Here is a 14,093-nt window from a genome sequence, read left to right as displayed (position 1 = left end):
CTTCAATTTTCATCCTGCTTGTTTAACAGCATTTAACCAATCTATTACTCTCTGAAACATTTTCTTTCTCTTGCTGCTATGGTGCCACACTTTGATATTTCTTCTGTCTTGTGACTGTTCCTTCTTAATTTTGTCTGTTTTCATCTTCCTGTCATTTAGGATTCCACAAGGCTCTCATCTTAGTTTCTCCTCCATTCTTTCACTTATAAAATTTTGATGAAATTGGGGCTTCAATCTTATAATGGAAATTCTGATGAAACCTAAATGCTTTTTTAAAAAAAGTAATGACTTGTTTTATGAAAATGATTTATGCTTATCACAATATATTTTCAAGCATCATGGAAAAGTACAAAGATGTAAGAAAAAATTGTCCCAAATCCTACCACCAAGAAATAAGCAGTGTTAACATTTGGTGAGCATTCTTTTAGACATCCCTATTCAGAAATCATAATTATAGCTAACATTCATTGAAACTTATTTAATATGTGTCAGAACTGTTTTAAATTGCTTGAAATCCTTACAGCCATGTATAATAGGATTGTTTTCCCCATTTCACAGATGAGGCAGAAAGAAGGGAAGTAACTTGCTGGGGTCATACAGGTAGGAAGTGTTGGTACTGCTATTCAAACCAAGAGAGGTTGGAATTTGGTAAAGTCAAGCTAAGTCAGACTAGATCTGAAAGGGGCATCAAGTGGTACCTTCTGTTTAGATTGTTTAAATCACTTAAGCTATAAATATTGCCCCAGAATGAAGTCACGCAAGTAGTGGGACCACACTTTACCTCTCAGTTCTCAACATTTTGGCTCTAAGTATGGGTTATTTGTTCAGTGATATGTTTTAACACAAACTCTATCAATTTTTGGCATTATTTTTAACATTATATTTTACTAATTTAGTATATGAAAATGATGATCAGCTCCTGTGGGACCCTGAGTACTTACCGGAAGACAAAGTGATTGTATTTCTTAAGGATGCATCTAGAAGAACAGGTGATGAGAAAGGTGTAGAAGCAATTCCTGAAGGATCTCACATAAAAGACAATGAACAGGTACATGAATAAGAAATAACTTACAATATTCCCAAAATATATTAACCACATACGTTTATAAGTTTAAGTGCTGTCACATTTAGTGCTATTCTATCCACCAAAATTCCTTTACAGATGGTCCCTGACTTAACGAAGGTTCAGCTTAAAATTTTTTGACTCTATGATTGTATGAAAGCAGTATGCGTTCAATGGAAAGCATACTTCGAATTCTGATCTTTGCCCAGGCTAGTGTTGAATACCTCTTGTGATGCTGGGCAGTGTAAGAGAGCCATACCTCCCGGTCAGCCACGTGATCATGAGGGTAAACAACTGATACAACCATTCTGTACCCATACAACCATTCTCTTTTTCACTTTCAGTACAGTATTCAGTAAATTACATGAGATATTCAACACTTTGTTATAAAATAGGCTTTGTGTTAGATGATTTTGCCCAGCTGTAAGCTAATGTAAGTGTTCTGAGCACATTTAAGGTAGGCTAGGCTAAGTGATGGTGTTCAGTAGGTTAGGTGTATTAAATGCATTTTCAGCTTACAGTATTTTCAACTTAGGATGTGTTTTTGGGGACCCATTGTAAGTAGAGGAAGATCTGTAATGTCATCAACAGGGAGTCTGATGTTTATAATCAGCATAAGATATGTAGTATTGACACACTCATTGGTATGACTTCAGCTCAAATAAAAATTTTGATATTTTATTTTGCCTGTATATATTTTTTATTAAGCTTTTTGAACTTCCTTTGCATATCCCATAGAATCTGTGGATATCATCAAGTTGGGAATACCTGTCTGGGATAATGTTATTCTGTATATAATAGAACAGTGCCTACCATGAACCTAATAGCAGCATTATATACTTTCTTGCCTTTTTCACCAGTGTTTTTCTTTTCTGATTTGTTTTAAGTTGTCTTTGAATAGGAACCCCAGAAAACCAAAAAGAAGGGACTTGTGATTATTATAAAATTTCTTTTTATTTATAAATTCCTAGAGTACCATGGCCACCAGTAGAGTATTTGCTTATCCATTATTTTCTACATATTCAGAGGCAGTTAATTATCAGGAATGAATTATGTTTGTTCTTCTTTAGTGTTCTTTATGTTGCATTTACTAGAATTACTTGTCCTCCAGAAAGTATGAAAACACTGGATTCTGGAAAAGCCTTTACTCTCTTAAGAAACTGTAGCCTTGAATTGTTCATAGTCCAGGTTACATACTGAAGCCTTTTATTTTTCTAGGCATTATATGAATTAGTTAAATGCAATTTTGATACAGAAGAAGCATTAAGAAGATTAAGATTTAATGTAAAAGCAGCTAGAGGTAAGCATAAATATTAATTTTTTATTTGTTTTCATGATATAGCAGAAATTTAAAATTTAAGCTTTTCAATTTACCTAGGTATATCCTAAATTTAATAATACTAATCTCTGAATTCAGTAAATATTTGCTGGAAAACAACTTGTTATAACTTGTTAAATAACTTGTATATAACACAAGTGTTACACAAGGCATTATGGGGAATGGGGTTAATATTGTCCCTTCCTTTATGGGAAAATAAGGCCATTTAAATAAAAATATATAATGCCTTTCAATTTTAAGGCATTTTTATAAACATTTTCCTGTTTGATCTTGGTAATGATCCTGTGAGCTAAGTAAGGTGAAAGATGTTAGCTTCACTTTAAAACTGATGAGAACTGAGGTCTCTTAGCTGAGGCAAGCATAATTCATAAATAATGAAGCCAAAACTAAAATCCAGGTTTTTCACTTTTTTACTCCAAACTGGCTCTCACCCCACTTCACTAAGAGTACTGTTTATATATCATTATGTAACAAAGGAAAGATTATTCATTCAACAGAATTGGAGGGCCTACTAAATTGTGGGGACATAACTATAAACAAGGTCCCTGACATCACAGTGCTTAGAGCCTAGGTAGGGAAGCTGAAAAATAGTTACGAGTTCTTCCAAGGAGAATTAGAGGGTGCAATCCAAACTTATTGCAGTGGGACTTAACCTAGTTGGGGAAAGAGTGAGGCTGTTAAAGCTTCTTGAACAAAGGGATATTTTTACTGGCTAGGTGAAAGGAGGTTGAGGTAAGAGGCAGGAAATAACTCTAGACAAAGGGAAGAGCATGCACAAAGTCTCTAAAGTAAGAAAGGACATAACGAATTAAAGGAATTGAAAGGTAGCTTGTTTAGTTGGATCATAAAGAATAAAGGGGAGGGCTTCCCTGGTGGCGCAGTGGTTGAGAGTCCCCCTGCCGATGCAGGGGACACGGGTTCATGCCGCGGTCCGGGAAGATCCCACATGCCGCGGAGCGGCTGGCCCCGTGAGCCATGGCCGCTGAGCCTATGCATCCGGAGCCTGTGCTCCGCAACGGGAGAGACCACAACAGTGAGAGGCCCGTGTACCGCAAAAAAAAAAAAAAGAATAAAGGGGAAAGGCATAAGTTGAGGTTGGAGAGTCAGGGACTAAATCACCCATTATTAAATAAGGTGTTTTTGTCACTATCTTTTTTAGCCATCAATAATAGAATTCAGGAGTAAAATACTTCCCTCATTGTTAACAGAAAGTTACATTTTTATTTACAACTTTGTTTGTTATATGCAGCATTTGGGAGAATATTGCTTAACAGTTTCCCCTCCTTCCCCCGCCCCCCGATTTTGTCAGAGGAATTATCTGTTTGGACAGAGGAAGAGTGTAGAAATTTTGAACAAGGGTTGAAGGCCTATGGAAAGGACTTTCATTTGATTCAGGCTAATAAAGTAAGTGATGATATATGTTGTCTCTTTTATTAAAAGAAATTTAGTTAACCTAGATTATATTAAATCTTCTATTATGTTTTCTAATGTTAAAGGTTCAATAATGAATATTTTAATACACTGGTATTTAGAAAATTATAATAAGCATGCCTAGACTTCCTGGCATGTATTTGCTAAGTGACTGTTCTCAGTGTATGATATTGGAAGCCTTTAAGAATTAGACGTTTATAAATATGTTCATCAGCTTCTGGATGGGATGTGTGTATACACTGTAATTACTTAAAGCTATTTTCCACAAACTTGTTACAGATTTTTTTTAGGAGGTTCTTACTTGGAAATTTTACAGCATTTTTACCATGACATTATTTATAATTAAGATGTTTTTTACATTTGCTTAAGTCCTAAGTGGTCCAAAATCAGATACTTAATATTTAATTTGGTTTCAATTAAGATTTAATTTTCCAGAAGAATATCTCAATAAGTCAGCTTTATTATACATTATATAATTTTATAATTTGACAATTTAGCATAATTTATCATGCCATATGGATAATATCAATCACACAGTGTCAATGTATACCCAAAAAACCTTCATAAGTACTTGCAAATTTATTTTTAGGTTTAATTCTCTCAAACTGAAATCAGGTAGGATTTTTAATAGTAACTACACAATTACATAGAATAGAAAAATGTGTTCCTAGGGGATATTAGGACAGGCAAAATTAAAATCTCAGAATGTAAATATAGGGCTTCCCTGGTGGTGCAGTGGTTGAGAGTCCGCCTGCCGATGCAGGGGACACGGGTTCGTGCCCCGGTCCGGGAAGATCCCACATGCTGCGGAGCGGCTGGGCCCGTGAGCCATGGCTGCTGAGTCTGCGCGTCCGGAGCCTGTGCTCCGCAACGGGAGAGGCCACAACAATGAGAGGCCCGCGTACCGCAAAAAAAAAAAAAAGAATGTAAATATAGGAAATTAAGTAATTTCTAGGTTTATAAATATCACATTTTTAGCAAATATAAATGACAAGGAGCTTGGCTTTACATGTTTCCTTAAGGATGGTGTGTAAGATATGTGATGGCTTATCTAGGATGATGCTGAAAGTATCTGGGCTTATGTGGGCTTGCTTCTGAGGCTCTAAATAGTCTGTCATCACACTCTCCTATTTCATACCTCTGGATGTGATCCGATGGTATTCACTTGATTTGTTTCAACACATATTTAACAGTATCTATTTTATGTTCCAAAATAAAATAGCTGCTTACAAATCCTGTGAGTTCATTTTTCTCAATTTTGTTGTTCTTTAGTTTATTCTTGATTATTTTGTTGAATTTTGGTATTTGACATCAGGCATAATTAATAAGAGAAATTTTGAGTCTTAGCATTGATGTGAAAGGTGTATCCAAATCATCTTAATGTTGTATCCAACATTAAGGTGTTGTATCCAAATCATCTGATAATTTCCAATATAGTGAATACTCTATGAAAGGAGCGCATTATGCTAATGTCTGTTTCATGTAATGGCCATGCATGTTTCTGATTTTAAAAAAACAAATTGTCTCATGGTTGAAAGGGACAGCGTTGTGGGAAAGAGTTTTCTAGCATTCCTGCTTGAATTCAAACACTATTGACCAAACCATGCTGGATTATCTGTGGAGGGACCCTTGGGATGATAAGCTGATGTAACTGGCAGGAGCAGTCCTTTTTTAAGGAATAAGAACATATTAGATGACTTAAAACTATTAGCCAAAAAAAGTCTTAACATAGTATTGAAAATAAGACCTTGATTTCTTTATAAATATTTGGGATGGTGATATTTCAGTGTTACAGAAGTCATCCGACCTTTATATACCTAGTACACTAGTTGTTCCAGTGAACAAAGGGAGGACAATAATTCTTAAGAAGAAGACATTGAAGTCCAGTGAAAACATTAAGGCTTTGTTTTTACACCTGGAATTGAAGTTTGGATCTTAATCGTAGGTTGTATTATGCACACTTACTTAATTGAGGATTTTTCATAATAATGTTAACTTTGCATGCTACAAAATGTGTTTGTAGTTTTTGCTTTCAGTAACGTACAGTTGACTTGACAATTGTCTACTAGAAATAAGATTCTAAAAAGGAGGCAAAAAACAGCTTGAGAAGATGACTGGGTTTTTAGTTTTTGTTTTTAAAGCCCTGATAGCTTTGTCTTAAAGCAACACGGGGCAGAAAGAAAAATATATGTCCCATAACAAAATAAGGATGTCATAAAATTGACCTTAGGTGCAGTCAGTCCCACCGGATCCCTTCTTCAGAATCAGAAATTTATGAGTTAAAGCATATTGTCTTGCATCCCAAACACTCATTCAGATACCTTTTTAACTCCTAGTATTTTATATGCATCAACCCTACCAGCTCTCTAAGCAAAGTAGCAGAACAGGGAATTTTGTCAACATCAGTTGCCAATCTCATATGTTTAACATTAGTAAAGGGAGCCATTCAGTTGCCCAAATAGGTATAGCACAGTAAGCCACTGGAGTAATTTAGTAAACAAAGTATTAGCATTACTATAATAGCTTTTAACTCACTGGGGAATACTTTCAGCCTTTCTAGAAAGTAAGTAACTGAGTCTGGATCAGTGTTGGGATTAGTAAGAGAATCCTTTAAATGGGAATTTAAAGGCAGTCTCCCTAGGCGTTCTGTGAGTAAAAGTATTTGCAAATTGTTTATAACATTATTTTAATTCAAATGCCACTTCCAGACATTTTCAATAAAGGGGTATTTATTTTACAGTAAATGAACATATGATAGTCTCTTTAAAAGCATAATGCTATTGACATATATACACTACCAAATGTAAAATAGATAGCTCGTGGGAAGCAGCTGCATAGCACTGGGAGATCAGCTTGGTGCTTTGTGACCGCCTAGAGGGGTGGGATAGGGAGGGGGGAGGGAGACACGAGGGAGGGGATATGGGGATATATGTATACATATAGCCGATTCACTTTGTTATACAGGAGAAACACAGCATTGTGAAGCAACTATTATTCCAATAAAGATGTTAAAAAAAATTAAAAGGTTAAAAAAAAAGCATAATGCTAAATATCTGAAGACCTGTTGCCAATGTATTATTTTTCTTAATGGGAGTTCAGAAAGAGTAATTTTTAACACGGCTGCTACAGTGTTGTATTTTGTAAGTGGTATTATGTATTACTTAAAGACCAGCTAAATTTGTTTTCAAACTTCAGGTATTTTTCATGAGATAACTCCTTTAAGGAGGAGATACTTGTTAAAAACAAGCATTTGTTTCTTATAGGTTCGAACAAGGTCAGTTGGTGAATGTGTAGCATTCTATTATATGTGGAAAAAATCTGAACGTTACGATTTCTTTGCTCAGCAAACGCGATTTGGAAAAAAGAAATATAATCTTCATCCTGGTGTCACGTGAGTATTTTTTCTTTTGAGTCATTTTTGCTAAGCTTTTCTAAATTTTTCTTGAGAAAATCGTAATTTTTAGAATCTTCTTTCTCTTGATAGGATAAAAGTTTACATTAGTTTCAATTTATCCATTTATTGACATCTTCATAGGGCATTTAGACTTTACAGTGTATTATAAATACATTGTAAACTACAGTTCATCTTGAGACAGCAAATTTATCAAAGCGAATGTTAAGAGTGTATGTTTTCAGTAGTATTCCTGAGAGGAAATGGATCAGAACAGCTGTGAAGGCATGTTTTTGTTAAATTCTATTCCATTCAGTATAAGCGCATACAGTTTTGATCTAATAACACTGAGAGAGAGCAGTAAGAATAGGAGAGACTATCTTTTCTAAAACTTATAGGGCCATATGCCTAATAGAGGCCCTTTAAAGAGGAAGGGAAATTAATATTTTTCCTTTCCCAATCTATTTTTGATTCTGGGAACCAAAATCAGATTTGGATATAGATGATATCAAAGGGAAAAGACGTAGGGTTATAATAAGTTAGGTAAAATTGCATTTTCTTTTATTACAAAGTTTTTTATAGAGAGGTGCACATGTGCATGATGACTTCCCTTTCCCTAAATATTCTGAAACCTTTTCCTTTAACAAATAATATTTAATAAGTAATGTACCTTTAGCTAACTCCCAGTGATAGAGGGAGTATAGTTTATTATATCCTGTTTTTAAGCAAAATGCCTATATGTCTAATCCATTCCCCACGCACCAAATTCTCTTAGCTTCATTCAGCCTAGCTGTGGAATGAAACACTGTTCCCACTCCCACTAGCAATTTGTTACTTAAGTATATAGTACATAGAGTATTGAACCCTTCATTTCACGTGAGTTGCTCTAAAATGCTGACGAATTTGTTGTGGTGGAATTGACTTTACTATATACAAATTAACTTTGCCAATACCTTGAGTATTCCCTAATGTTTATGGAATAAAAATAATGCAAAGTTGTGACTTCATTTGGTCACCATGCACCACTGAAGTTCTTAAGCCTGGCCAAATAACTGCCTTTGGAAGATGTGCTTATATGCATATTTGCTTGTGCTTTTCAAACTCCTAGGCTGCACTATTTCTTGGTCATGTTCATTTACAGGTGTCTCTGCTGGTCACTTCCTTGGAGGATCAAACACTCTAAAATCCAAAGCAGAATTATCTAAAAGGGAATAAATGGGTATGATTGCCCCTGGAAGTCATGAGACATTGGACTCCGTGCCTCATTCTCCCTTGTTCAAATCTCATAATGAGTAGAATTTTATATATAACAGTATTCCAAATTTTATATAATTGCTTACTGTTATCAATTTATAGTTAAATTTGTATTTATTGGTAGTGTTGAGGCACAGTGATGTAGAACTAGATACAGCTATCTAGTCTTCAGAGTATATCTTAAAATAGTCAGTTTTCAAGCTATTCTATAGGGAAAAGCAATAGTAACATCTTTCATTTTTTTCACCCATTTCAGAAATAATGTTCACACATGAACTACAGGCAATCTGTCGTCACCAGCAGTAAGAACATAAGAATTGCCATGCTGGGTCAGACCCATGGTTCATCCAGTTTTCTCTTTCAGAAAGCATCACCAAGGGAAGTGTTGTGGGCTGGCTTAGTTGGTCCTCTGTGATGTCAAGCTCAACAGGTTAGGTAGGGATGTGCTGCCAAACATTTTAGTTTTTCTAATAATCTCTCCGTAGCTTCTGAAAACTTTTTGAAGATACTTATATTTGTAACCTTGATTCTCCTTAAGGTTTAAGTATTCTGTAGGTGGAGTAGTCTCAGTTAAAAGTAATCCCATATCTTCTCTTTTCTCAGGCTTTAAGAGTTAACAGCATGTTCCCTGGTGTTATGGTAGGAAGTGAAGAAATGCTTTTCCCCCTAGACAAGAATAGTGTGTTTTTGTAGGCTTCAGTTATATCCCCTCCGGGGTCTTTTATAAAGTTTTTTGTTTTTTTAACTGAAAACTATAATTCTTTTACTCCTGTTTGTCCCTTTTAGCTGTGTTAAATCATCTCCTATAAGAAGCCACGACCAGACTGTATATTCCAGATGGGGAGAAATTGTGGTTTTCTGTAGGCATGAAGATATTTTTCTAGTTTGCTTCCAGGACCTTCTCTTTCTATTAATAGTTGCACTTTAAGTGACCGCACAAAACATTAAGTTAATGCCTTTAGACAAAAATTGGACTGAATTTTAAAATTTTCCCCCTTAGTCAGAATCAATAGTTAAGAGCAGATTATCCTGAAAGTTATTTGCTCATTTTTCTGTTACGTTGTTACCTTCCATTTGTTCACCAGAATGAAGCACATTGCCACTTTTCTGCCTATAAATGGCCTTTGAAAGATCCTACTGTGGATTCTGTCAGTTCACTACCTACCTGGAAGAATTGGTAGCCATATACAAATTGAAGATTTTGCTGTAACAGCCTTGCAAATAATTTTTTTCAAAGTAAAAATTAACTCAGCATAACTCGAACTATTTGAATGCTACTCCAGCCTCCTGTACGGTCTACCTGACTCTTCCTTTCTTAAGCATTCTGGATGCCATTAACCTTTAAGAAATAATAGTAATAAGTCTTTCACAATATCATTGTTATATTCAGAAATTTAAAATAATTTTGATATCTAGTCAGTTCTAGCTTCCTTTGCGTGGCTTTTAACATCCTCCATTACCCATTCCCACTATGCCAAATTTATTTCCAACAATTCTTCCTCATGCATCATCTGTTTCTGTTAGCTTTAGCTTCTGAAGTCCCTTTGGCATTGCATTCATCATGCTCATTCTGTTTCTGTGTGATTGTTCTGTAATGGTGAATGACATAAAGCCAAAGAGATCTTAAAAGACCATGAAATTTCATTCCCTCCATTTATAGATGAGGAAAATAAGGCCTAGAATGGTAAATTGATTAGTTCGTGGTCATATATGTTTCTTTGATATGTGTTAGTTTGTACTCTTAACCTGTTGGAAGCTTCTTGAGGTCAGATTCTACATCCCTATATTGTAAACTACACATTTATAATGTATGTCCCTGTATATAAACGACAACGTGATCACATAGTTTGAGATTAAAACTATAGTTACTAGTCTGTTCTAGACTGTTACCACAGACTGTCAGTAAAGTCCCAAAAGCCCTTCCGTGGTTTCCTTCTTGTCCACATTCTTACTTACGCCGCTCACAAAATTCTAAAAGATAGGATTTGCCTTACTATTTGTTATACTTATTCTGAGGGAATTTAAAAATAAATAAGGTATTTTGGTTTTTATTGCACTTCTCTGCACCGTGCACAACTTAGGCACTGGTGGTGCAGTGATAAAGCAGACTAAACTCCCTGCTTTCAGGGAACTATTCCAGCACAGGTGATGGCAGACTTTTTCTGTAAAGAGCTAGAGAGTAAATGTTTTAGGCTTTTGCAGGCGTTAAGTTCTCTTGCAACTACTTAGCTCTGCTATTGTGAAAAGCAGCCATAGACACTGTGTAAGTGAATGGATGTGGCTGTGTTGCAGTAAAATACTGTCCACAAAAATAGGTGGCCAGCCCAGAGGCCATAGTTTGCTGACCTTTATTCTAGTGACTTAATAGCACTTCATAGTTCATAAAACACTTCGCTACACATATCTTATACAACAGCCCTGTGTGGTAGATAGGTCATGTATGGTTACATGCATTTTATAGGTAAAGACACTAGACCTGAGAGAGAGAAGTATTTCGTTCAGATCTTCTAACCTCAACCCAATGTCACTTAACCACAAATGTCTTCCCATGCCATACAGTTAGGAATGACTTAGGGAAGGAAGTAAGTTCACCTCTAACAATATATGGGCAGATACAGCTGGCAGATAAGCCCAGGAACTTAGTGAGCTTACTATAGCTTAGCTCTAGCAGAAAGGTAACGTAGAAGGTAACAGGAAGGTAATTCATTATTAGGTCCTAATTTGTCTTTCAGGTATTGCCATAGCCATCCAGTAGTCTTTATGAGCTTTACAGTTCCAACCTGTGTCTGTTCAGACATTCTTCTGTACTCCTCCTGATTGACATCATCCCTGCCTCTTCATTTACAGATTTTCTGATTTTAGTTGGGCCCCTCTGATCACTTGCCTACAGTTTTTAAAGTTTTAAAACTTCCTATAGGTCTCTAAAATTTGCTAGTGTAGAGGACTTACATATTTTTCCTACAAACATGTAACCAAAAGGAGCTTTTCCATTTAAATGTTCAGATACTGGTGTCATAGATGAGGCACTGGAATAAATGTAAGTGAAAATTAGGATATATTTGCTAATAAAGCCTTCTAAATTTAACTTAAGTCAATTTTAATTTTCAGCTGTTTTTAATATAAGAAAATAATTGTCTTATTATTTTACTTAATTTTAAGGGATTACATGGATCGTCTTCTAGATGAAAGTGAAAGTGCTGCTTCTAGTCGAGCACCATCCCCTCCCCCAACTGCCTCAAACAGTAGTAACAGCCAGTCTGAGAAAGAAGATGGCACTATAAGCAATAGTAATCAAAATGGTAAGCAACCAAAGAACACTTAGATTTCTTCATAGTGACGGGCACTTTTCTTTCAGTAGCTTGGAAAATTCAGTTTTGGTGTCTCTTAAACTTCCAAAGCAGAACTGAAGTCATAATTGTAAATACCAGATGAAACATAGTATCAGCATACATATATACTAACACACAGAATATGTACAAGTCAGTTGGAAAGAACTCCCATTGATATCACTAAAAAGTACATATAATAAAGTATACTATCAACAGTGACCATTTCTTTTAAGAAATTAAGAAAATAGCATCTGTTTTCTTATCAGGTTGGAATGTCTAGATATAAGTATTCTTGTTAAGTCTTAGACCGAAACTCCAGCCATTTCACATCAGAAATACACAGATATTTATGAAATACTTTCAGAGCTTATAACACTTTATTAGGAAACTGATTTAAGCATATAAACGAAAAGAAGCAGATAACAAGGGCCCTCTTTAAAATATTTTCCTCCTTGATAACATAATAACCTTGAAGGACGAGTAAAGATAAAGCAGGTGTCAGCCTGTGCATTAATATTGTACAGAAACATTCATTTTTATGTCCATGAAAAAGAGAAGCAAAAAGCATACTAATATGTTTGAGATTCAGATAGTGTTCTTGTTTAAAATATACAGTGGACCAAGGATCACTGAGCTGATCAGTAAGACCTAGTCAGAGAATTATCTTGATTTCTACTTTAATTAAAATAGTCTTAAGTAAGACCATTGCTAAGCAGAAAGTAATAAATCCTCCAGTCCTTTTTAGGAGGAAACTGGTGAATTAGAGACAAGCTCTGCACACCTGCATTCTGATGTAACAGCTTTAGGGGAGGGCCAGTGGAGAGCTAACCTCCCCCTGACAGAAACTAGAAGAGGAATACTGTGAAGAATTTGAACTTTGTTCTGATCTTTGCTCTCACACTGGCATTTAATATTACTGTGGTGAATATACTTTCTTCATTTAATGACTCCTCTCTATTCCCTCACTACTTCCCCTCTAAGAACAAGCCAAACAAATATTAGGGCCCAGCTGTTTCCTGATTCAAGAAGGTTCATTGACATGATTTCTAATGCCAATCACATCCATCCTGAAGTTGAATAAGAAGCTGAGACTGACTTTGGGACTAGGGGTGGAAACTCAGGGAGGCAGACGGTTGGTAGTACAGTCAGCCCTCTGTATCGATGGGCTCCGCATCTGCAGATTCAACCAACTGCATAGCAAAAATATTTGAAGAAAGAAAAAATTCCAGAAAATTCCACAAAGCAAAACTTGAATTTGCTCTGTGCTGACAGCTATTTACAGAGCATTTACACTTTATTAGGTATTATAAGAAATCTAGAGATGATTGAAAGTACATGGGTCATATGAATTTTTCATGCTCTCTTATTTATATAAGGGATGAGCATCTATGGGTTTTGGTATCCGAGGGGGTCCTGGAACCAATCCCCTACAGATGCCAGGGACTACTTTATTTCTCTCTTTTCTTATTTGCTGATAACACCAAATAAATTGTTTCCCTTTCTTTTCCTTCTTTGTTTTTTAACCATTTGATGATAACATGCAGTTAGCCAAGGAAGAGTGTTCATAAGTTACTTATAAATTACTCAGCCCAGAAGCCATTCACATCAGGTACAATTAAGATTTCCAGGTTTTTCAAGGAAAGGAAGGAACTTTGCAACCCAACTGTCTTTTTTTGTAAGGGGCTTTAATTCATGTCTTGAAATCTACTAGTGCTTTTTGACCTAATGAGAGTGTCACCAAGCTTCTTGTGCTTACTATGACAAAATCACTCCTCCACTGTCATATGGCACATAATCCCATAAGCATACATGACTTGAGTGCACCTTTGAGCTGGGGAAATAGTATATTTTATTGGACCAAAATGTGTATTTGAGGCTCTCGTTCTTTATAGTGAATATTTTTCAGAAAATTAAATTTAAATTATCTCCAGTGGCACATTCTATATTTTACATTAAGTATCTGCAAAATTTCTCCATTTTGCAGTCAACTCTAACATGACCTTTTGTCACTTCATTAGAGTAATTATACTCTTTCTTTTCTCAATCTGTTATGAAGGAATTTGTGTTTACTTTTAGCATTTTCAAGTGTACGCTTGGACAGTGCAAGAATTAATTTAACATTATGACAGAATATTTAAATCCGTTTAGATAAATATAGCATATGATCTTTACCCTTAAAGCATAATACCTGTAGATTTACATTAAGAATGAAAACATCATGTCATCCTGCTTTTTATATACGGCAGTAGAAAACTCAAACTTCTAAAGAAAGAATATAATTTTTTC

General features: G+C 35.4%; 1 protein-coding gene across 19 annotated transcripts in view; it reads left to right on the top strand.

Moving 5' to 3' along the window:
* Positions 1-14,093, top strand: part of MIER1 (MIER1 transcriptional regulator) — a 55,941-nt gene that overhangs the window by 38,408 nt on the left and 3,440 nt on the right. For 17 of the 19 annotated variants that reach the window (XM_030865874.2, XM_060304445.1, XM_030865886.2 and 14 more), the window contains 5 exons: positions 897-1,048; positions 2,282-2,363; positions 3,712-3,806; positions 7,097-7,224; positions 11,638-11,777. In XM_030865874.2, the coding sequence (XP_030721734.1) occupies positions 897-1,048; positions 2,282-2,363; positions 3,712-3,806; positions 7,097-7,224; positions 11,638-11,777 (597 nt within the window). The other 2 variants (XM_060304495.2, XM_060304498.2) reach the window with 2 other exon arrangements.

Source organism: Globicephala melas, chromosome 1 (assembly GCF_963455315.2).
Source record: "Globicephala melas chromosome 1, mGloMel1.2, whole genome shotgun sequence".
Lineage (NCBI taxonomy): Eukaryota > Metazoa > Chordata > Mammalia > Artiodactyla > Delphinidae > Globicephala > Globicephala melas.
The sequence above is the reverse complement of the archived record's forward strand: the minus strand, read 5'-3'. Positions and strand labels throughout refer to the sequence as shown.